Consider the following 25,274-nt stretch of genomic DNA (forward strand, 5'->3'; position numbering starts at 1 on the left):
TGAGTCCTCCTGGATGAACAGACTGGTCTGTGGAGGGTCTTTCTCACTGTGCTCTTGGATTTGTTTTAAGTTTTGGAAGCATCTTGATACTAAATCAACGTATGGACTTGAACCTGAGGTTTCTGTAACTTAGGAATGCATCTCCTGTCTGCAGTTTTACTTTAAGGGATCTACAGAAAAGACTTTGAGCACTATTTTCACAAAAGATTACTAGCCATGGGTTAATTCTGAGGTCAAATCAAGCCAAGCTTTTTGGTTTTCATACTTCAGCTGGAAAGTTGTGACTGTCTTCACTTAACACTTGTTTTAGAGCAGGAATAAAAGTGTTTTCCAACAGCTCCAAGAAAGGGCAGTGCTGCAAGATGATAATGATTACACCATAGCTGGAGAAGAGGCATGTGGCAGAACTCCACAAGTGCCTAAAGATATTACTTATAATCCTCTTATTCAGTCATGTGATACCAACTACTGGGATAAGTCATTAATCACAATATTAGTTGCATTCGTGTCATACAGGCTTGTTAGCTCCAACAATGTCCTGAGGGAATTGCTGCTGAGGAATCAAAAGAAGAAAAGTAAAAAAGATAACGAGTTTCATTCTGTATCCATCCATATGAAACCCAGGCCTTAAAGCTCCTGGCAATACACCAGAATGTAGCTGGCAACTTTAATTGAATGGTTAATAGAAATAGCATAAATAAGTTGCATTTCTGCCAGCATCCCCACCCCTGAAATAGAAAGAACAAATTTGAATGTTGCTAAATACCAGTTGGCTAATGATAGACATTAATTATTATCTCCTTTAAATCTTAGAAGTGAAATAGATGAAACCATTGATTAGGGAAGGGATGGTCTGGTTTCAGAAACAAATTACTGGAGAGGGAAATCCCTTTTCACCACATGTATGTGAAAAGTACCAATTTTCCTTTTAGTGCAGTGAAATCAATATTTATCTGCTTTGCTTTAGAAAGCAAATTTCTATAATTTTAAAAGGGTACTATTTCAGTCACTTCTCTGTGCTTTGCATTTGAGCCTCTGGAAGGGTTTTAGTTTAGTAAATACAAGATGAAGTGTGTTATTCTGCACCCAGTGAGGCTGATGAATAATCTAATGAACAGAAACAGTTCATCAGGCTGGCATTTTAGTGTATTCATTTTTTTATACTTTACATTATCAGTCTGCTGAAAGAATCGTGGTCTACGAGGCCAAGAAAGAGCTGTCCTAGCTCCACTGGATTTTAAACTAATTTCTCTATTATCTGTCTGTTCTTCTTAGCTTGCAAATGAGATGGATGGTAGTACAGTCTGGGGCCTATAGCACTTATGGCACCAGGATATTTCCCAGAACAGCTTTTCTGCTAGATTGGTTTAGATGGAGAGGGCAAGTAGGAATTAAGGACAGTTACAGAGCACGGACTGCAGTGAAGTTTAAAGATGTGCACTGCAAATTCCTTCAGTGCAGCCATCCTGCTCTGTGCCTTGTGTGTTGGAAAAAGCCCTTTGTTGTCAGTGTGAGGGTTGGGAAGCACCAGGCCCAAGTCACCACAGTGTATTATTAGATCATTGATTAATGTAGGATGATCTGAAATTATCCATTAGATTTTCTTTCAGTTCAGTCCAGATACCAAAACTTAGGGAGGCAAGTGTATTTCTGGGGTGAGAAATTACGTGGATTGAGGTGTCTTTAAAGCCTGGCTTTTGTCTTTCAAAAAACCCTACAGAATAAAAGGAGATGAGATTGGAAGACACCTCAGAAAGTCATGTACTCAAGCAGGGCCATTTTGAATGTCTCCAAGGATACACTCTACAACTTTCCTGGATGATGTGTGGCACTGCATGGTCACCCTGATGGTAAAAAACGTGTGTCCTGATGTTCAGCCAGAGCTTCCTGTGCTTCATCTTGTGCCCATTGACCTCTGATCCTGTCCCTGGGCACCAGTGAAAAGAGCCTGGCTCTGTCCTCTTTGCTTCTTCCCTCAGATATTTTTATATATCATAAAAACCCCCTGAACTTTCTGTTCTCTAGCCTGAACAGTCCCAGCTCTCTTGGCCTTTCCTCGTAGGAGAGATGTTCCAGTCCCTTGATCATCCTCACCACCCTGCCCTTGAGTGTGTCCATGCCCTGGGGAGCCCAGAACTGGGCACAGCACTCCAGTGTTTTGGAGTGGGGAAGGAGCCCCTCTCTCATCCTGCTGGCAGCAACACTCATCTTAGTGCAGCCCTACCTTTGTCAAGAGTACTTTGTTGGCACACCACTTTCTCCTTGAAAGGAAAAGAAAATGAAGCACCTGAAGTAAACACATTGAGAACAAGTGTGCTGAGGGTGGAGATTTTGAAAGGATATCCTTGTTTGACTGCAAGTATTTTTGACTATTCCCTGCCATATAGAGCTATCTGATCTGGTCTAGAGTGTAAACAATTGAAATAGCAATTGTTGCTCCTTGATAATATTTGTCTTAAGTCGTGCTATTTGTCAGGGCTGGATTAGCAAGGTCTACAGAGAGTTTCTATGTCAGGAATTTATCTGAGCCTGCTCTTCAACATATTTCTCAAGTTGTACTTATTAGACATCTCTGCCTGAAGATATTTTGATTCACTTGCAGAGAATTACACCAGACACAGGTAAATGCTTTAAATGTGTGCAATATATAAACCCTCTTCCCTGTCAGAGGAAAGGTGCCAGCAATGGCTGCACGTAGGAAATCGCTGATTTCCTTGCACTAATGCCAAAGTTTTTTACTTTCTGCCAAAGTGGCACTTTCTGAAACTCTGCAGAATAATATTTAAGTTGAACAGGTTGGGGTGGAGGATTGGCAGAAGGGGAGAGGAGAAAATAGCTCTACTTTTTGATACAGAGTCTAATGTTTCTGGTGAGAAATCTGTTTCAAGGAGATTCTATTTTGGCTACGGTTATAGTATTGTGTTACTTATCTCCTTGAGCCTGTACTGAGTAACTGCCCCAAATTAGAAGGATATCAGCTGGATTTGTGTCATATATTGTAGCATTCATTAGATAATAAAAAAACCCCACCAAATTAACTCCACCATGATTCTATTGTTTCTGAATGGCGAGCCATGTGGTTAATTCCTGTGCTTTATGTTTGTTAAATATCTATCCTCAGCTCAGATTGATACATTTTAACAGAGTATGTAGAACTGCAGACATGATTTCTTGTACAAATCTGAATCTATTACTGTTTCTTGATTATTTTCCATGTCCTTTGTGTTCTATTTGTAGTTCATTTAGACCTTGTTTCCATGAGGCTGATACATTTCCAGAATTGAATTTGTATTGCTTATTAAAAGCAATAATACAGTCAAATCAGCTGTGCTTTGCACCTTGTGTTTTCTTGCAGAACTAAAGACAGCATGTATCATGCCCTGACTTATGCCACCATATTGGAGATGCAAGCTATGATGACATTTGATCCTCAGGACATACTGAATGCAGGGAACACAATGAAGGAAGCTCAAGCCACCTGTCAAAGGTAAGACTGGAACAATTCAGTCAGTAAATAGTTCCTTCTTGGGAACGTTTTGAAAGACTACTGGATACAAAAGGAAATGCAGTCTTACAGAAATCACAGGAAAACTGAGGTTGGAAGGGGCATTAGGAGGTAATCTAGTTCAGCCTCCTGCTCACAGGAGGGTCACAGCACATAAATGAGGGGGCTCAGCAGTCTAGTCTTGAAAACTTCAGTTTACTGCAATAGCTGATTTTTCTTGTCAATTAGAATTTGTCCCACCTGTAGTCCAGGTTCTGCAGTGTCTGGAAGTTGTTCACAATGTTCAAACACTGCAGAATGTTCCCACGTGTGATTGTTGTACTGCAGTTGTCTGTCTGAGTCAGCTGTGCTCCTACTTTTGCACCCACATTCACCCATACACACACAAAATAAATCAAAACACCCCCTTATCCCTCTCCTTCATCAAGACAGATTTTTGTGCATGAAGGGTAAGAGACAGATCCCAGGAGGATCACATTGACTGAGTTTTCTGTGGCCTGTGCTGAAGTCTGTGTGTGTGGTGAGATGATGGGCTGGTGAGCACTGGAGTCATGTTGGTGACTGTGTGGGTGACCAGCTGCTGAAACATTGTTCTCTGTTGTTGATGCTCCTTCTTCAGAATGACCAAACTGACTTTTTGCAGATTTAGGAAGAAATCTACTGTAGCTGATTCTATCAACAACCTTGTGCATAGGCAAAGCCTTGAACACTTCACTGAAGGTAACATCTTCCACATGTGTAATGTTTTCTTTTCTGTTTATGCAGTTTGAATCCTGTAGAGTTGTTCACTCAGTATGAGCTTGCAAATTGTCAATTCACTGACAAAATCACTGATATGGCATTTGCTGGGACCAAATGTTATTGCTTTGGCCATTGCTGTGCAACCAATCCAATATCACTGGTCTTGTTGCTTTCTGACTCAGTACTTCCAAAAATTTCTGGGTAAAGAAATATCTAGAAAGAAATATTGAAATGTCTATAAAGGTTCTAGATCCAGGAGTTTATGGAAAAGAAAAATTCCAGCAAAGTTTCTGTAACTGTGTGCCATTTCTGTTTGGAGTTACATCAGTAGTCTAGAACTGAAACACTAGAGCAAATTTGGAAAATATTTTTCTCAGTTTGAGCTCTGTGATCTTGTTCCTACATTAATGGGCTAAGTGTTTTTCAGTTACTTTTTGACTGATTGATTTGTTTTCTTCTCTCTGTGTGACATTAGAGGAAATCCATGCAGAGATTTGTTATGCTGAATGTTTACTTCAGAGAGCAGCACTCACGTTCCTCCAGGTATGGATTCCTGCATGGCTCTTGGGGGGAAAAATACCATAGAGGTTTCTTTTCTTAAATGGACTGGTAGAAGACTATAAATTGACCTGTTGGGTCCTACATCTGCATCAAGTCTTGATTTTATCTGGACTATCTGATGAGATATTAGAATGTTTAATTTTCCCTCATTATTATTTAAAAACACTTATCTCAACACACATAGTGCTGAGTGCCCTATGACACCCTTTCCCACTCTCTTTTGGACGTGTGAAATGTAACTGCAGTGAGCACCAATTTTCAGATTATGTGTTTGGATATCATATTTTTGAAAAAATAAAAGATGAGTGGTCATTGAAGCTATGCTGGAATACAAGCAAGACTTTTGTTTGAGTCTGGCTGCTGTTTGCTTTCCCAAGGCTGCTTTCTCACTGCTTTGTTCTTGAACAACAATTATGGTCTGCCCAGCTATTAAGCTCCACACATGTTTTCTCCTTAACAGTGCTGCCTGTCTTTAACAAAGTGGAGCTCTCCCTCTTCTTTGGATTTCATCTGTCTATCCTAATGAAGCTTGATTTGTTTGATGGAGCAACATTAGTAGTACTTACTAGGGCTCCAGCATGCAATTTTCATTGTTAGTCACAGTTGAAATAACTGATTTTTCTTCTTGATTTGCCTGTATTTACTGTATGAAAGTGGGCCTCTTCATCTACCAAGGGGATAATAAAAGCCACAGTCAGAAAAAGCTGCTGCTTCTTGGCTCAGGGGTGCTGATAGGAAGTGGAATGCAGGTGGTGGTTTTATAGTGTTTGGGAGTTGCCAGGTGGGCTCTGATTTATGTTGCTTACGACAGTTTATGAACCGTGTAACCTTTTTCAGCCATCTGCTAAGTCCCTCTGCTAAAAATTATTGCTTCATAGCAACATCCATAATCAGAGGAGCTTCTAGTAGCTTCTAGAGTGCTGATGATGAACTTTGAAATGACCAAGGTGTAGCTACTTGTTTCCGTTTTCCTTTGGGATTAGTAGCCTCTAGCACTGGGGGCAGTTTGGGTGGGAAACTATGGCAAGAAGAGTTTTGAGAACTTTTCTGTTACATCTATAGGAAAGGAGCATTTTAAAGCAGTGTCTCTTGGTTTTAAGCACTATTTTTCACAGATAATCATAAATATTTTCATTAATCATAAATAGATTTTCTGTTTATGAAAATGTTTATGGAAACATGAGATTTAAGAGTACGAAAACAACTTCTTGTCCTCTTTTGCAAAGGTCTCTTTGCTTCCTGTTCTCTTCTGCATTTAATTTTTCATGAACACATGAACTAGTTTGAAGAATTAAACAGAGGCACTTGGTTCCAACAGCTACTGAAGTGGGTTAGTTTTATTAGTGAGTTAGTTAGATGTGTAGTAAAAATTACAAAATCCAGTTGAAAACACATAAAATGTAGTCTCAGCATTTTTCAAGGACTGAAAAATTCTCACATTGGCTGTCGTTGTTGGTATCATTCTGAGTGTAAACATTTTAAAACCATCTTCCTTCCTTGTTCCACTTTCCATTCAAAGGAAAATATAACTGAACCTTTACACATGGCTGGGTGTGCTGCACCCTCCAATATGCTGTTCTTAGTTAGTTCATCTAATTAATTCATCTAATCCATGCTATTTTTTCCACAATGGCCTCTTAGGATTTTTCTGTGATGGTGTCTTCTGTTAAAACACATGTAGACTTAAAGTAACAGCAGACATCAAAACAAACCAGAATGACAGATTATATAAGTGAGACAAGAAAGTGCCTCCAAAATGTTATGAAACTTAAGACCCTCTACTAATGGTCTCCCCCAGATACTTTGCTGTAATTTCTCAGTTTGTTGTAGCTTACCATGTAACATGTTATTTTACTAGTATGGATCTCATATATATACGAATATTCATATGTATGAATGTTCAAACCAGAAAGAGCATATCCTGCATAATTTTACTGTGCCTGCTTCATGCTTAGGATATGAAATTGTATTCTGCAGACTCTTGAAGACAGGCAGTTTACTTATGAACATTTCGTGGCTCAGCACCAGATACATCTTAATTATACTGAAGGACAAATGAGAGAAAGCTATTTTTTGAAAAAGCCACAAATGCATTTACCTTTGGTGACATCTATTAGCTGAGTCCCTGTGTTCATTAATACTAATTCAGATGGTTCAAAGGTGACAAGGGCTAAAGTGATCACAGAAAGTATTAAAATAAAATGCCTGTGTCTAAACAGAGTAAAAAAAATTTTAATATAGAAAGGAAATCCTAAATCCAAAAGCTTATATTGTCTGTGTCATGCTGGTTATGTGCCAGGTGTGTATTCATTTTAAGAAAACAAAGCCCTTCATATTGCTAATGTGTTTCTATTCCAACAGGATGAGAATATGGTCAGCTTCATAAAAGGAGGCATCAAAGTCCGAAACAGTTACCAAACCTACAGGTGAGTCAGAGTGATGATGTCATTAAGTGCACTCTATCAGTAAAAAGTGCTGCTGGTGAAATGATCCAAGTCACAAATTCATTACTGTTGTACTTACTGAGTCTTTATTATGGGCCTCACGTCTGCAGATTTTCCCTGCCCACACAGATTCTTCCTTTGCATAACAAAGGACAGTAACATTATGGTTGATTTGGATTGTGGAGACAATGGACCCCAGCTCTGTTAACTCCCAAGGTTTGCTTACTGCAAGTACTATATCCTTGAAATTATGTCAAAAAATAACTGTTCTAAATGATGTACTGTTCATTGTGTCTGCATGGCACAATTTGCAGGTCTTGTAGGCATTAGGCATAATGAAATAGCATTTTTTTATAGTACCAGCTGCAGCTTTTTGGAGCATTTAATACCAGCAGCTGAAGCACAGTAAAAAGTAAAGGCTAAATATACATCATATTTTATTTATTTTAGAATTATAAATTTTGATTCAGAGTAGACACAAAATGCCTTGTGTCCAGCAGACACAAAACAGCATCAAGTCCAGGATCTCCAGAAATCCACTGCAAGGGAGAGAGATGACAGTGTCCATGTTTGTGTGGGTTGAAGGTGACTCTAAATGCAGGTCCATAAGACTGCACTTACCAGGAATAGTGCTGAGTCTATTGGCAAAAATCAATCAATAAAAACATGACAACCTGAACACAAATACATGCTTCCATTAAAACTATGTTTTTCCTCTCCTAATAATTAACAAAATAAATGAAAACAGTAGTGTAAAAACCACATAGCTATAGAAAGCTTGGAGGCAAATTGATTTCAAACTGAGCTGGATTACATGGGAAAAAAAGTGACCCTACAAAGCTGAGACCTATAAAAGTTAGAAAAATAAGTGAAAGTAATTTCTGATACATCTGCCCATTTTAGAATATTTATTACAGTTATCTTTTCCTATAACAAAATATTCTTTTGAACATGCACTTAATCCAAGAATTAGTGAAACTCAAGTCAAATTTGCTAATTTAAGTTTAAATCTTGTGCACTTCGCCATCATCTCTTTTTGCAGTAGCAAAGTTTGGTGATGCTCCCAACAGCCATCCTTGAAACATTTTCAGGCTGAAATGTGTTTGAATATTGATTGTATCTGTTTGGCAGGAATTCCTCTTCATGATTCCATGTTTTTTAATTGATAGTGATGTGACAGAAATGACTTGTTGATATATACAACAGAAATGGTGATGTTGTTCACTTGAGTGAGATGACTAATGAGCCTTTTTAAACTACTCTGTAGTCCTAAACCAGGACACAAGGTAATAGGGTTACTTTCTTAGTGAATTATAATTAATCATGTTATTTACTGACACTCTAACAGAATCTTGTGCATTTCCAGGGAGCTGGACAGTCTCATACAGTCCCCACATTATGTCAAAGGAGAGAACCATCTTCATTTTGAGGGAGGTGTGAAACTTGGAGTTGGAGCATTTAACCTGGTATGTACCAACACTCTTATCCTGAGCTGGTGTCCTGCTACCTCGTGAAAATGACCCTGACTTGAATTCCTGAGAAGTTCCACTGGCATCATACTGATCATGTGGTTAAAATTAGGTGTGTGCTGTGACAGTGCAGGGTCCCAATGTCTGGTCTGAGAACATCAGATAATAACACTTCAGAAATAAAGGGATTGCTGCCCACAGCATGGTGTGAGGGCCAGGAGAAGCCTTGCCCAGGAGCACCAGTTGCCTGTGCCTGTCGAATTCCACTTACTCTTTACCTGACACTTGGAAAACTGCCAGGATCCAGGCTGGGCAGGGCAGTTGGAAGGGGTGAGGTACACGAGTGAAGTTTGGGGTGCTGCTCCAGCCACTGTTGGCTGTTTTTGCTTGTGTTGTGGCCAAAAAGCAGGTGAGCAAATGGTGCAGGATGGTTCCTGGGGAGGCACTGACCCAGAGATGGTGAGGGGTGATGTGGTTGTTGAGGACATGGGCTGCAGAAAGTCCTGGAGTTTCCTCTTGCTTGCACTGCTTTGTGTGCCCAAATATTAGGTTTACTGCACAAAGAACAACTATGGACTGTGTGGTACGAACCCAACATTTCTGAAACATGCCAGAAGTACTGGAGTTACTAAGCATGTACTGTGTAAACATATTTCTGTGTAGGGCATTCTGGAGACACCACCTATATTAAACACGTTTCTGTTTCAATTGTATGTAAAATACAGCAGGTGTATACATTTACCATGAAAATTTTCATATAGGTACGTTTTTAGTAATTTTACTAATTATTTCTTGTGCTTGGAAAAATTGTAGGAGGCAACTGGTAGCTGAAAGGCAGAGGTCTGTTACTGCATAACTCTTACATTTTTCTCTGTAGACGTTGTCCATGTTTCCTGCACGGATTCTGAGATTATTGGAATTTGTTGGATTTTCTGGGAATAAGGTAATTGTGAACTAAATATTACTGGTATGTTCCCCTCACTCTTAAATTAAAAACCAGAGGCAGGAGTTTCTTTCTTCTTCCTCACATCAGCTGTAACCCTCTGGTATCACACATGTGCACTGTGATACTGATGCTTTCATGCAGCTCAGTTTTGCTTTATATTTTTGTCTGAACTATGGCACTTCAAAGGTTGTAATCCCGTTGTTCTGTGCTGAAACAGTTTTGAAACATGGTAAAAGCAATGGCTAATACAAGGGTGTCAATTAGGTTTTTAGTTACTGGTCTTTTGCTGTAGGCTTGTGCTTAGAAATCTGTAGCCAAAAGAGTATTCCTAGCCTTTAATATATAAATGTAGCTTCCTTGGTATTTACTGTCATTATGGGGTCTGAATGTTCCTGACAGGTTCTTGCATGAAACCTATTTCATTTTGGCTTTAATAGCAATTGGAAATTGGAGTGGGCACCTAAATTCTCCTACCTAAGAGAGTAAGTGTTTAAGGAAAGAAGTTCAGTAATGGAGCACCAGAAAACTCACATGATTATGAGAAAGAGCTGTGCTACTGCTTTATGGATCTGTTGTTTCAAAGAAATGCTGGATTGGTGGGAGTATCTTGGCCTTGCTACTTTGTACCTGCCCTTGTGTCTCCATCAGATCACGAGATTCAGTCAAAGCAGGGCTCCTGGGTTAAGAAAACCTGATGCAGAACGTGATCCCTTTAACCTAAACCACTAGTCACATTTTTCATAAATGCTGGGTAACGTAAATGTCTGATGCAAGCACTAGAAAAGGCATGAGAATAAGTTTTAACTCTTTCATATTTTCTATTTACAAAAGAAGTTTTAAGGAGAAGGGTCTTTTTTTTTTCTGAGCTGAAGCCTTACATGGCAGGTGAATGACTGTCATCACCATTTTATTAGTTTACTGGAGTGATCTTGTATCTGAAAATAAAATGTCTTATTTAAAAGCAAGGAGCTGAGTGTGGATTACAATTTAGAAATTTCCAGGAGCTGATCAGGCGCTATTTCACAGCAATAAAGGCAAAAATTAAATAGTTATACCTATCAGTTTCAACAATAAATCATTTAAAGCAAAATATTCTCTTAGAAGTGTAAAGGCAATTCACATACCAGCAGAGTTCTGAGAATACTTTGGTGAACACTCATCTTACTCTTGCAGATGTAAATTGTCCCTCTAGTTGAGTTTTCATTTGGCCCTGGGACTTCTTGCATGGCTGTGAGTGGGCTGATATTTGTGTTGATGAGTAAGCTCATATTACAACTCTTTAATAACTCACTGAAGCATGACCTAGATTACCGTAAATTTGAGCAAAACCCTGTTGTTTGCACACCATACAAAGGAGCATTTTAAACATGTTGATCAAAGTTCATTGATGGCCATTTATATTAATATTCTAAAAAAGTATTTCTGCATTTAACATTTGTGAGTCAGGTGCCTAAAGCCAAAAGCAAAATTGTAATTTCATGTGTAGTCCTTTCCAGTGGTGGTTTTCCAAAGTTTGCAACGACAGTAGACAAGAGAGTGAAAGAAACAGTGACAGAGGAGGAGAGGAAAGTTTGTTCATCTGTGCTGCACTTGTCTAGTTTTTCATACAGCTGTGCTTGATGCTGCAGTCTCTTCCCTTAAATGTTTACTCTGAGTACCAGATTGTGCAGCAGAGTCATGGTTAGTGCCTTGAGCTGTTTGCAGATTACCTGGGAGTGCACTGCAGGACAGCTTGATTTTGGTGTGGGTCATGTGTTTATTGAAACTGGATATAAATTTGCTTTGTGTCATCCTCCATGTTACCAGCCTACCTCAAAGCTGGCAGGTTTGCCCCTGGGGACTCTCCTTGTCTCTGAGCCATGTCATGAGGACCAGCAAATGAGAACATGCCCAGAGCTCCAGTACTTCCTAAGCCATTTGTGTGCACTGTGGACATCATGATCAACTTAACAGCAGTCTGGAGTCTGAAAATAGTAGCTGGGATAAGATCAAGGAAATATAAAAAATAGCCTGAAGCCATGTTTGTTCCCTTCCAGTCCAAGATGTGCCAGCTGTGCCCTTTGCACTGTTTAAGCTCCTTTCCCTTGCATCATCAGTCAAATCATGGGTTATTTGTGTTTAGTAGCACAGGCCCCACATTTGAGCAGTGAAGTTTTGCCCAGTTTTGGGAGAAGTGTGTCAGGCTCCCTGTGCTGGGGAGCACAGCAGCCTCCCTGGGCAGTAGGTGGAGTGTGTGTCCCATCTGCACTTGGGTGTTTAACCGTGACTAAGCTGTGACGTGGGAGCAGCAGACTCCCTGCACTGTCTCCCTGGAAGCCTGAGCCCTCCTCACTGCCTCCTCTGCCAGGTCTCAGGCTAATATTTACTCTTGTGCTTATTTTATAGGTGATCACAAAAGCTGTGCTGCTAAACTGGAGAACAGTTTGACATGAGCCTACCATATGTTAAGTGCAATTTGTCAGGGGGTCAGATGACAACGTGATTTCATGAGAAGGCAGGAAAACTGTCAGATAGAACCGATTTCTTTCAAATTATACTTTTTTTTTAATGTGGGAGCACATTTTTCCCAAAGCTGAAGAATATTCTGATGTGTCAATTTCTGATAAATTGAATTCCAGTTTCTCACTAAGTCTCTCTTTTGAATTGCATTTTGGTCTCTTCAAATTTTAAATGTCACTTAAATCTAATCTTATTTAATGGGATGCATTCAAATGCCCTGTCTATCAGCTTAATTAGTCAGTTCTTTGTAAAGCTGTTAGTAGTATCCATCCTCCTTACTAAACCTGCAGCAGTGTGATCAGGCCATGGGACATGAACAATGACCTTGCTTCTTTAGTTGTCAGGATCCCTAATTAAAAGAATGATTTAAAAATAACATCCAAGAACTTCAGGAAGTCAATGTATTTTAGTCAGTAACCGCTGAAATAAATATGAATCAGTCTCAGTGTTGTCTGATAATGATTTTGAGCATTGTCCTTGTTCATCCTTCAACTGCTGTGGGAATCCCCAGTTCTCACACAGGGAGTCCTGAATGACAGAGCATTGGATGTCTTGGGACAAGAATTGAATCAGTGAGATACTGATATAATCTAATGTAATGACAGTCTTGGGAATTAGATTGTGGGATGTCATGAGGAACTTGCACAGAATGCTGAGTTACCACACTGGATCACATCTGCTCTGTGTTCTACCTTATATCCTTCAGAGTGGTTGATGCTTTGTGTGAAAATAAAACTAAAATGTGTTAGTGTCAATTAGGGAAATTACAAAAATGTCTTTCTGGAAAAACTATGAAAACTTACTGCCTTGACATCTGTTTTATACTGTCACAAAATGCCCTGTTATAGACATTGCTTGGAAACTCATTCCTGGTGTTCTGGGATTGCTTCTATCAGTTGTGACATAAGTGTGGGAGATAGTTATGGGTCATTTATGGTTAGAAGGCGTGTCCTGACAATTAAATACAATTACTCACTGGTGCCAGTCCCTAAGTGAGTGCAGTGTGTTTGCAGAGTTACTCCTTAGGCTCAAGTAGCTGCTTGGGATTTTGTTCCCAGATCCTCTGTCTGATCCCGGGGAGCCTTCCATTGCCCAGCTCCTGGCACTCCCTTGGCTGATGGGGATTGTTGGCTAATCCCTGTAGGCTCCCTGTGGAGAAAGGGTGGTGCTTGAAAACGTGATTCATGTGCCTGATCCAGGCTGCTGTGCCAAAATGTTCCTTGGAGGGGCACCTCTGCCTCACACAGAGGGAGCCTTGGGAGGCCAGCTAGGGAGTGTGGGATGTAAAACATGATTCCCAGTGGCACCCTTCATATTCCTATTTTCTGAGTATCCCATTGTACGAGAAGCAGTTTGCAAGAGATTTCTTTGAGGAGAAGGAGCTTTGTTGCAGTGTATTCTACGAGTGTTACAATACTAATAACAACTACTTCTAGATTTCTTTTATTTAGGCTGTGTCTTCTACTGATTGTTATTATTTAATATAGAAAGTTTGGGATATTCAGGTTGCAGAGTGAAAAGTAAACACCCTTTAATAGCTCTGCTGGACTAGATAGGCTTATGGACATTCCACAGAGTGAGCTAACTTGCTCAGTGAGCTTCTCATGCTTGTGTAACTACTCAGTTCAAGACTTTAGAATTAATGGTGTCAGATTTGCAGCCCTCTTCTGATGAATGGGCAATATTCTTAATCCAGTTACTGCTATCCAGGATGCAGTCCTGTGTAAGGTGGGTGTGGGTTCATTCCTTTTCCATACAGATTATAACTTTGTGTTTGGCTGCACTCATACATGCTTTTGAGACTAAAACATAATTGATATCAACTTGACAAAGGCTACATTATTTTATAGGACAAACAAAGTATGTTGGAATCATTCTTAGTGCTATTCACGTTCATTTATATATATTTTTATATAATATAGAAGATACCAAATGCTGTAAGGCCTAGTGTCAGTAAAGTCTCAACGAAATATCAAGCCTGGAGATTTTTCATTGTACAAAAATGTACTTTGGAAAGATACTTTGGAAATTTTTTTGGCCAAAATTCATTCCACAGAATGTTTTGTTTTACTTATACCTTGAAGTGCTTCTTTTTAAAAATACAAATATTTATGGATTTCATCTGGGCAGTTTAAAGAATGTATCATATTTTGTTAATTATTTGTATCAATCAGACCTTTCCTCTCGGCAGAAATTGAAGCTATTTTGCTAAGTACTTGATTTCCATTAAGTCACAGATTTTTTGTAGTGATTTTACTATCTTTCAGGTTCTTCTGTAGTGACATGCAAGTCAGTATTTTCACTATTTTGTCCCAGCTAGATGTTATAATAATTGATCTGCAAATATGAGTCATATTTTTCCTTGTAGCAGTAATTAATGTGATTGAGTTTTAAAAAATTAAAACAAGGAGAAGCAAAATCACAACTCCCTCCTGTATTTATGTGAAAACAATTAACTGCAGTAGTTAAGTGCAAAAATAGATGTCTGAGGAAAATGAGAGTATGATTACAGGCTTCAGTGTTTACAGAGTAAGTAATAAAGGCGTGGTGGTGTAACACCCCTCAGTCAACAAGGACACACAGAGATGCAAATCTGTGCTGGGATTGTGCTCTGAGGGCTCTCCCTGATGCCTTTCCTGGTGTCTCCGATAGACATCCCTCAGGGTTCCTATTTATAATGTAGCTGGTTTGAAAGGGTGTCCTTGTAGTCACATGCATCATGTCCCAGTGACCTTCCAGTGCAGTGACAGAAGAACTTTTAAACAGATTTTGTCCCAGCACACAGTGGATATCTTACTGTGCATATTTACAAGTGGGCAGATCTCCTGTTTGATACATTTGCATATTTATATTCTTGCTGTTGATGTCATGGAACTAGTCCTAGAATGGGCTGATAAATGCTCTTGCCTCAGGAACTGGAATCCCTGAGGTTGGTTATCCATCATGCTGTCAATGACTATGAACACAATGTTATACTTGATTGCTTTAGTTCTTCCCGAAGGGAACAGAAATACTCTTCTTTTCATCATATTTTTCCACTGATAGTAATGGGCCAACATCATTGCAAAGCTCCTTTTGTTCTTGGCATACTTTAAAATGTCTTTTTGCCCTGACATCTTTTGCTCTGCTCATTGCAGATTTTATTTTCTTGGTGGTTTTAACTCTTCTGTGCAGTGAACCACAGCAAAAAAGAATACACTGTATAATGGTGATGTGTGGGTTTTGTCTTGCTTTTCAAAACCCAGTGTTTTGTTTCTGGAATGCAGTTTAGCAGCACTTGGGTCATTGTTTCTTGTTTTCTTATGTTAACCATATAATACACCCCAAGTTGCTGCTCTGTCACCAGGTGTTTTCCAGGCTAAGCAGAAACTCCATGAAAAACAATTAGATAAATGAATAAGTATATTTTATCTTTGATTGCTGTGTAAGCAGTCAGTGCCTTTTGAGGAATTTGTCAGCACCTTTTGGGGAATTTGGTGAGTGAGCAATCTGTAGCTGACCCTGCAGAAGTAAAGCCAGCAAAACACAGCCCTGGTTCTTTTCCAACACCTTGTCCCCCTCTCTGTTTGCACAGGAACATGGTCTGCTGCAGCTTCAAGAAGGAGCATCATCATACAGCTTTAGGTCGGTGCTGTGTACCATGCTGTTGCTTTGCTATCATACTTTCATGACCTTTGTGTTAGGTAAGATGGTTTATAATAACTCTTGGATTTGATTAGTTCTTGTGGGACACAAAGGGGAGAAAGACGATTCCATCACCTATTTATTGGTGAATTGTTTGTAGCCAGATTAAATGTAGCTCGTTTGTGGGTAATTTTACAGTAATGAACATAACTGAAGAGCATGTTTTAATTTTCGAGATGGAGGTTTGTTTAACATGTAAGAAGGGAGATACTGGGGATGGCCAAGAAACTTGTAAGCACAAGTTTGTTTTAACCAGGTGCACTATTGGGGAGGTTAAAATAATGGCTGTAAGTGATAATTGCTTTGTTGACATTGGATTTTCTTTGGGAGGTGACAGCTTCCTGCTAATGTGTACTTCTGTGTTATCTCCTGCTAAATCATGCTACAAAATGTGTTTATCTGTGGCTGAGTTTTCAAGCCAGGAAGCACAATGTTTTCAGGGCTTCCTGCTGCTGCCTTAGTGCAGCTCCAACCTGTATTTATGCCTTACTTAGTGGAGAGAGGAACCAACATTTTGGCCAATTAAGGATGGAAAATGAGCACCTCGTTCTTTTATTTTGCTTTGTTTTCTAACTATTTTTATCACTTGCATTTTTGTACATTCTAGGGACAGGAAAAGGAAATATTGAGGAGGCAGAAAAACTACTTAAGCCTTACTTGGCACGCTATCCAAAGGTAAAATGAAACATAATTTATTTGGTGTGATCATTTCATGATTTTGTACCAAAAATCAAAGATCTAGCCTGTATGGTCAGATTGAAAACTGTTATAGAATACTTGTATTTTTATTATTATTTATTACAGGGAGCCATATTCCTGTTTTTTGCAGGCAGGATAGAAACACTAAAGGGTAATATTGATGCGGTAAGTAATAATTTTGCTTACTAATTTCAAGTAAATTTCAAAAGCTTTGGAAAAATTCCTCCAGGAATGTTACTTCCTTTTTGGCTAATGCTTCCTCTGGATTTGGCCTATATGTAATTAGTAGTTTATTGAATTACAAATAGGAATTTTGTAAACTATTTTGACTAACTTGTTTCTCCACCTCATTTTGCTACCGCTCTCAATTTCTGGTGATAATCTAGCCCACCAGGACTAATGACACAGTTTTATCATTGTCTTTCCAATCCTGCAGCAGATTGTGTCTTTAATGAGACTCAGTGGTAATCTTTTGCCTTCAGTGTGAACAGAGTCATAAAAGACTTGAAAAAAATTATTAAGATGAAGACTGCGTGTCCAAAACACATTGAGACAGAATATCAGCTGGTGTGCAGGGCAGTAGCTCCCTTGAAACCCATGGAAGTGTAGCAATAAATGCCAGCTGAGCATCTGTCCTCTGCCTTCACTTTCCTAATTTCCTGAGACACAAGATTAATTTCAAGTATGCTTAGAAACATAACTTTCAGGAATGGGGAGCTCTGTGGCAGGATAAACTTGCTAACACCAGGATGACTGTGCCACCAAGAATCTCCTGTGTGAAGCCAGCAGATGGGATTTTGGGAAATGCTGTGCTGTCAATAATTTGGAAGCTGCAGGAGCCATGCAGGCAGATCCTGGAGCCCCAGTGTGTGTTACAGCTCTTCTGTCTGTGCATTAGACCTGACTAAGGCAGTGTTTGGAAATCTCTGTGTGCAGGCAGTCAGTAGGTACGAGGAATGCTGTGAAGCTCAGCAGTACTGGAAGCAGTTTCACCACATGTGCTACTGGGAGTTGATGTGGTGCTTCACCTACAAGCGCCAGTGGAAGATGGCTTTTTTCTATGCAGACCTGCTGAGCAAGGAAAACACTTGGTCAAAGGTAGGTTCAGGAGAGCAGGAGGCCCCATAGTATCTCTTAACTTTCAAGCAAATTGAGTTGACTTTTTGTAGCTTTGAAGGTGCAGACTGCAAAGTAAAACCTGGCCTGCTGTGACTGCTACAGAATAATGTGAATTGCAAACATTCAAATCTGAACATATGGTGGGCAAGCAGAAATCTTTTGGGCCCAACTGGGGGATGAACAGCAGCTAGTTAAAGATGCTGTGTATTGACTGGTTGTGTCATCAGATGTTGCAATTAATGGTGCAAGTTGCCATTTCTTTCATTATGCTGTGGTAAAAGCTCCTCTGCTGATGAGTGAGGTTAGCCACGGTGGTGCCTCCAGGGTAATAAATGCAATTAGAAGTGGCGCCTATCCCTGTGCATCTGGAAGGGAGAAGCTCTTTAATCCAGAGCCCTGGAAGCTTTCCTCCCTTTCTCTTCCCTTTTTGCCTTTTTAGAAATGGGAGTTTGTTTTCCCCTATTCCAGTTAGTGGGAATTTTCCTGGACTGGCTTGACTTCACAGATATGATGAACAGTGGCTTAGCAACATCATTCACCAGTTCCTGGGGATCCATGAACTTGTGCACCTTCAGGTCCATTAGATGGTCTTGAACCCAAACTTCTCCTGCCCTGAGCAGTTTATCTCGCATTCTCTGCCCTTGCTTGTTGTGACTCAGGCAGGGAGGCTGGGGCACTTGATGGTGAAGAGTGAGGAAAAAAGTCAGAGTTCCTCAGCCTTCTCCAGATCCTGGGTAACCTTGTTTCCTGTTTTCTTCCAGAGAGGGCCCACATTTTCTCCAGTCTTCCTTTTATCACCAACATGCCTATAGAGTCTTTCCTTGTTGCTCTTTCCACCCTGGCCAGACATCAGAGCGTTAGTTTTCCTAACCTGATCCCTGGCTGTTCAGACAATTTCTCTGTATTGCTCCCAGGCTACCTGTCCTTCCCTTCACCCTCTGTAGGTTTCCTTTTTGTGTCTTGAGCTTGTCCAGGAGGTCCTTTCTCACCCACATGGGCCTCCAGGAGTTTTTGCCTGGCTTACTCTTTTTTTGAGGTGTTGCTCCTGGGCCTGGAGGAGGTGATCCTTGACTATTAACCAGATTTCATGGGCCCCTCTTCTCTCATGGTGCTCTACCACACAGATCCCTGAAGAGGCCAAAGTCTGCTCTTCTGAACTCCAGGGAGTGACTGTTTTCTAGAACCTACTGTTTGGGATATGTTACTAAGTTGTGATGGGACACAGAGGCTGTATAATATTAGGTTTTCTCTCTGAGCAAGACCTTATCTTAGGTTTTCTGGCATGTATTCCTAAGATACATGCTATTAAAACTATTAAAAACTTACTTTACTCAACCATTAAATTTGCTCTTGGAATTTGAACACAAACTATAAGCTGATGCATACTAAACAAACACATACATGATTTAAAACCAATATTTTATACTCATTTTCTAAAATACTTATCTCTTACTTAAATTTTTGTAAGACTGTGAGCAAAAGCAGCAACTTCTTCCCTTTATGTTGCTGTTTTGGGCTTTATATGAATAAAGGTGATGCTGTAAATTCATTTTTCTGTATAAATATTCTTCATTGCATTTGCAGGCTACTTACATTTACATGAAAGCTGCTTATCTCAGTATGTTTGGACCAGATGACTGCAGTCCTTTTGGAGACAGCGAAGTTGAATTATTTAGGTAAAATTTGCAAACTCACAGTTACAACAGTTTACTATCTTTTCAAGTCAAAGTGTTGGGGGAAGAGAGGCAAAATTATTCATCATACAGATTTGAAGAATTGTGCAAATAGCATTGGATTGGTAAGAAAATGCAGAGTTAAACAACTTTAGACTAAAGTGGACCCTGAGTTTGGACAGCAAATTTCTCCTGGCCATACAGTGGCTGCTGTTGTTCCATGTAATACATTCTTTTTTAGTTACATTCCATTTTGATTAAAGGAAGCAAGATGTGAAAGCCTTCAATGGATTGTGCTGCAAGATGTGTTCTTCCTTAGTGGGAGCATCAGCACAACTTGATTCTTGGGTTCAGAGCCTCAGGGAAGTAAGAAATAATTAAATGTGCAAGCGAATCTTTGCATTATAAACACACTGAGATAGCCTCACTGTGATAATGTAGTGTTTAAGCTCAAAAAGGCTTGCTGGGGCAAAGAAAATTTGGTTAGTTTAGGATTTACAATTTTTCTATGAAATCTAATTTTTTAAAATGTGATTACAATGCTCTTTTCAAGTTTTCTCTGTCTTTTGTAATCATCATAAACAGATTTCACTGAATTTGGAATCCATTATAAAGCGAATAGTTTTACTCTTTGGGAGAATGGGAAGACAAAAGCTAGTTTGCCTCTTTCTCAGTCTGTGAAGAGAGATGAGCCCTTTATAAGTCAGGTGCATCATCTAATTTAATCTTTCAGTGGGGAAGAGTCCCTCTCCTCCTGCTTGATTAAAGAGGAAGCCTAAAGATAAACGTGCCCTGCATAAAGACAGCTTTTGTGAGTATGTATTGCTCAGTTTCCCCGAGGTAGCAATAGCTCAGTGTGTGATAGCTTTTTAAAGTTCTCCTTAGTTTGATTTTTTTTTTTTTTGTATTTACGTTTGAATGTCTTCATCTCAGAGGTTCACAGGGGAAAAATTCCTTACACTTTCCTTTAAACTTTCAGGATTGTTCCCAGTCTGAAACTGAAAATTGCAGGGAAGTCTTTGCCCACAGAAAAGTTTGCAATTCGGAAAGCACGACGGTATCTTTCTTCAAACCCCATTCCTTTACCTGTCCCACCTTTGGTAAGTTAGAAATATCCACACACATCCCCTTTTCAACATTTTTGTGATTTAGAGAAATAAACCCGAGATAATTGGAATAGTATCTTTCCGTGTTTCTAAGGTAAAACCTCTGCAGGAGACTGGAATGTTCCCAAAGCAAAGCCAGATGAATGTGAGGAATGCTGTAAAACTGGGGCATGCACCAGCCACAGGGAACTCAGCCAGCTGTTTGTGACACGTAAATGTGTTGCATGTGTAACTCATTATTCCAGCTATAGAGAGCGTGCTCCCAACAGCTTTCTTTTGATTCCCTTTAGAGGAACTTTGCCCTGGGTCTCTTCTGTCGTGTCACTTGCTAACAGAGGACTATAAGGTACAAGGAGGGGTGGTGTCAAGGGAACAATGGAAGGTTTGAGGACTGCGTGCAAGGAGCTGTTTAATGTGCCCCTGAATGTTTGCAGTTTGGTGCTCTCCAGAGCAGCTCATGGGTGCTAGGATGAAACAACTGGCTCCTTTGGCCACCCCAGAAAACCACTGCGACTGCTGGGGGTTTTGTTTAATTTTTTTTTCTCTGTAATGTTGGCCTGTTCCCTGTGGCATGAGGCACCCAGTTGCACTTACAAAAATCTGTCTACAAAGGAACATGTAAAAAAGAACATAAAAGGGTTTTAATTCCGGGGATTGCCAAGTGCAGTGTTGTTAACACTTGCAGCACTTTGAGCTGTTGTGTTTTTAAGAAAGACATGGATAATTAGCAAATACTCTGTTAGAAATGCCAGAACAAGGAGAGCCTCTTGGAGACCACTCCCCAGCCCACCAGGGGTATGTGACACCGTGCCTCTTGAAATAGTTTCTACAGCAGAGCGTGGGTATTCACCAGGGGCCACGTTCCATAGTAAGACTGAAGTGAGAGAAATAATGAGGTTACTTTGATGTGTCTTTCAGGTGTCAGAGAGGAAGGAGTGTACACACCTGGGGTTTGGCTGGACTATCCTGATGGGATTTTGACAGAACAGGTTTCTGTACCAGGAGCTCTCTGGCTGGGCACTGTGTCCTTGGCTCCTGTGCAGTTGCATTTCCAAGGCAGCAGATGCCGCAGCTGAACAGATAAAAGCATTTTATGGATGTGGAACTAGGGACAGAATCTCATCTCCAGGATTTTTCTTTTCATTATCAGGAGACTTGCTGGAAAGAGTGAGTCCTCAAGCAAGTCTTAGCTCAGAGATTTAGCTTGAGTAAATGTGATTTGAATACTTCTGTTTGAAAACCATGTTAATGAATCTGCACTAGGTCTAGTAAGCTCAGCACAGGTTTTCCAATCAGCAGAGACCAGATGGTGAAAGCAACAGTGACTGGGGTTAACATGCTGTTTCAGCTATTCTAGCCTGACAGCTTTTTATGCTATAGTTCCACAATTCAGTTGTTCTATATATAAATTTTATCCAAATGCTTTAAATTATCACACGTAGATAAGGTCATGTAAATAAATAGAAGAAATATATCAAACACTGATCTCTTCTCTCTGGTGATCAGTGACAGAGCCTGAGGGAATGACATGAAACTATGTCAGGGAAGGTGTAGGTTGGGTATTAGGTAAAGGTTCTTCAGCCAAAGAGTGGTTGGGCACTGAACAGGCTCCCAGGGAATGGGCACAGCACCAGCCTGACAGAGCTCAAGTTTTTAGCACTCTCAGGCACAGGGTGGGGTTCTTGGAGTGCTATTGGGCTGGAATCAATGATCCTGGTGGGTCCCTTCCAACTCAAATTTTGTGATTTTATGATTAAATAATACATCATGAAGGCCAGTTGTAGGTTTATATAGTGTTTTCTTCTTTCACTTTGTGATTGGTAGAAGCAATGGGTACATTTGGTGATACAGTCTAAGAATCCTAAGCAAATAGGAATTCAGCCAATAGTTTTAATAAAACTTACTCTAAGGACAGTTGAATAATAAAGAAGTTACTTTCTTTGGGAACATCAAACAAACCTGAGGAATGTAAGAGGTTTACATTTCAGATGTAAAATTCTATTGGTTTGTTTGAAACTTGGCTTAAAGGTTAGAGGGTTTGGTTTTCTTTTTGGTTCGTTTTGCTGTCCTGAGATTTCATACTTTTTCTGTGGAAGCAGTGTATTGCAGTTATTTATGGGTATTACTGCCTTTGCTAGGATAGAACTGAAAAACAAGAGGAGACCTTAATGAAGTGACAATTAGCCATGTGCTATGAATGTTTTAAGTCTGTTTAATTGGTACTTGCCTTTTTCTATAAGTGAAAATATGTTTGCATTCTTTTCAAGCAATCCCTTTTGCATTGTGTACAGTAAGTGACTCTTGAGGTGTTTTCCAGGGCTTTTTGTTCTAAAAAACAGTGTAATAAATTTTCAGTTGTAATGAAAATACATTTTGACAAGCTGACTTTATTTAAGGAACCTGTAACTTTTTCATCATGCAGAGATAAACTGAAGTATTTGACAACTACGTTTATCCAGTGCTGTAATTAATGGTGCTGTCATTTCTCCCTGACCCCAGGAAATGATGTATATCTGGAATGGCTATGCTGTAATTGGAAAATGTCCCAACTTAACAGAAGGCATGTTAGAGACTTTAAATGAAGCAGAAGAAGCACTGGCAAGAAGTTCAGGTAACCAGTGGTAGGGTTTAAGTAGTTATTTTACACTACAATAGCTGGAGATATTATCTGTGAATAGAAGCACACTCATTAGTAAAGTTAATTGGGTCACAGGAGGAACATAGATAATGAAACCACAAACTGTTTATGCAGGTAGGAATATTTTTTATTTTCAATGTAGCAATAACTTGCAATAATAGCAAGTGATTTTCCATCCACAGGTGTGTTAGGGATGGTTTATGGCATGTGATAAATGTTTATTTTCCTAGATCAAAATCAGCATATGCATTGACTTGATTACTTAGATCCTAAAGCTTTGTTATCCTCAGATTTTGTTATCCTCAATTTTGAAGGATAAATAGGAGGAGAGTTGTTTTTTTGTTTTAAAAGTGCTGTCAGTTTGTGATGTGACCTTTGGGCTGAATGTTCTGGTGTCACCAGTATGCTGCAGAAATCCAGGACACCAGGGATGGCCTTCTTGTCAATGAGCACAATATGGGACTGAAGTGAACTGAAACAGGCTGTGCTATCACATTTTCTGTCAGCTTCTTCATTAGCTGTCCATGGTGTTTATTTCTTGTCAGTCTTTCCCAGCTCCTGTGGGAGTGCAAGCAGTCTGCACAGCATTTCTCAGAGTTTTTCCTTGACCAATATTTGATCTTATTACTATTACATACAACCTTCCTGTAAAAGGATCAAGCCCCTGTTGACAAAGGAATATAGGCTAAAACACTGCATTGCAGTCTTTTCTAGGGCCTTAGACTTCTGTGTAATGAGTTAAACAAGATTTGAAAGGATTGCCTGAAAGACTGGCTAAAACTATCTATTTCTAATTAATTGAAAAAAAGAATGGGAAAATATTTTCAGTGAAGGTGGCATCTTAGAAAAAAGCCTTTGAGCTTTTCACCTTCTTTGTCACCCATTTTGTTTCATCATTTTAAATAAGTGAAGTATTTTCCTGTTTCCATTTTTTTCTTAGTTGGCAAATTGTGGCTAAGGCTGCATTTTGCAGGGATTTGTAGCAGATTCATATTTGTAGAACACTATGTGGACATGTAATTGATGAATTGGAAATGAGCAACCAAGCTGAAGATTCTGCCTGCAAACTTTTAAGAGTAAGCTGCCTATATGGACTGGTTATGAAAAACTCAGAAGTTTTTTTTTATATGTATTATGCAGAAATTTTCTGATGGAGAAAGGGTGTTGATAGTAAGGATTTTGAACTAAATGAAGCTGGTAAGACTCTGGGCTCTCAGAAGTATAAACTCCAAAGAAGGTATGGTAAGATGTGAGGTACAGGTAGCAAAGTTTCACATATTTTTATTTAGTCAAATGAAGGTAAAAAATTGACAAAATTCTTGCCCATGAATAGGCCATGTGGCTACAGGTCAGGAAGCAGAAGAGCTGTACAGGGCAATAAAGGCAAAGGGTTGAGAGACTGTAAATTGGACTTCAGTATTTACAAAATGGACACCTTAATTAGTTTTTAGGTGTCAGAGCAGTAAGACTGGAATAGCCATTCAGTGGGAGTAGGAAGAGAAGGAACAGTCCAACAATGTTTAGACAAAGTTTGATCAATTGAAAAGGTTGATGTGTGTTTGTCTCTGCATTAAATTAAATTAAATTCACCAACTAGTTCTTTCCTGTGTTTCAGTGGATGGACTGTACTCACACTTACCTTTGAAAAGTTCCCCTACAGGCAGAAAAGTCTCCTCTGTTCTGGAGTTTTCTAAAATGTGCCATTTACTTCCTCCAGCAGCTACAGAACTACTGGCAGATGACCGGTGTGTGATAAAGCTGTTAAAGGGATTGTGCTTCAAGCATCTGGGCAAGATCTCAGAAGCAGAAGACCATTTTAATTACATCTATTTAAAGTAAGTTTTCATACCTGGCATATAGGAAAGCTCTTGAGTTTCAAGTAAGAGGAGATGCAACCATGATATGAATAGAAGGGAGAGGACTGAAGTATCTTTAGTGCTTGCTTCAAGGTATTTCAATTTTAATTTCCACTGTTGTTAGCCACGTGTTGAAGAATTTCAAATCTTCAATTTTTATTTTTAAATATTTTCTTTATCAAAGTATTTTCTCCTTTTCTGGGGGACTGTAGGTGTACAACATTTTTCAGATAGCACTTAGCTTTTATTGTCCCCTTCTTCTTCCCAGTCATGAGGAAGCTGTACTCAAAAAGCCAAATGCACTCTGCAAGACAGGTGGGAACATGATTACACT

General features: G+C 39.5%; 1 protein-coding gene across 5 annotated transcripts in view; it reads left to right on the forward strand.

Annotated features, from left to right (window-relative positions):
- TTC39A (tetratricopeptide repeat domain 39A) overlaps nucleotides 1-25,274 on the forward strand; it is a 44,513-nt gene that overhangs the window by 13,975 nt on the left and 5,264 nt on the right. For 3 of the 5 annotated variants that reach the window (XM_088169700.1, XM_088169699.1, XM_088169701.1), the window contains exons 3-16: nucleotides 3,356-3,487; nucleotides 4,149-4,225; nucleotides 4,722-4,789; nucleotides 7,169-7,233; nucleotides 8,618-8,717; nucleotides 9,598-9,663; nucleotides 15,740-15,848; nucleotides 16,457-16,524; nucleotides 16,654-16,713; nucleotides 17,485-17,646; nucleotides 19,252-19,343; nucleotides 20,320-20,440; nucleotides 22,946-23,057; nucleotides 24,802-24,919. In XM_088169700.1, coding sequence (XP_088025826.1) covers nucleotides 3,356-3,487; nucleotides 4,149-4,225; nucleotides 4,722-4,789; nucleotides 7,169-7,233; nucleotides 8,618-8,717; nucleotides 9,598-9,663; nucleotides 15,740-15,848; nucleotides 16,457-16,524; nucleotides 16,654-16,713; nucleotides 17,485-17,646; nucleotides 19,252-19,343; nucleotides 20,320-20,440; nucleotides 22,946-23,057; nucleotides 24,802-24,919 — 1,350 coding nt within the window. The remainder of the gene's footprint in view (nucleotides 1-3,355; nucleotides 3,488-4,148; nucleotides 4,226-4,721; nucleotides 4,790-7,168; nucleotides 7,234-8,617; nucleotides 8,718-9,597; nucleotides 9,664-15,739; nucleotides 15,849-16,456; nucleotides 16,525-16,653; nucleotides 16,714-17,484; nucleotides 17,647-19,251; nucleotides 19,344-20,319; nucleotides 20,441-22,945; nucleotides 23,058-24,801; nucleotides 24,920-25,274) is intronic. The other 2 variants (XM_014870655.2, XM_014870652.2) reach the window with 1 other exon arrangement.

The sequence above is a fragment of the Sturnus vulgaris genome, chromosome 9, assembly GCF_052056855.1.
Source record: "Sturnus vulgaris isolate bStuVul1 chromosome 9, bStuVul1.hap1, whole genome shotgun sequence".
NCBI classification, from domain to species: domain Eukaryota; kingdom Metazoa; phylum Chordata; class Aves; order Passeriformes; family Sturnidae; genus Sturnus; species Sturnus vulgaris.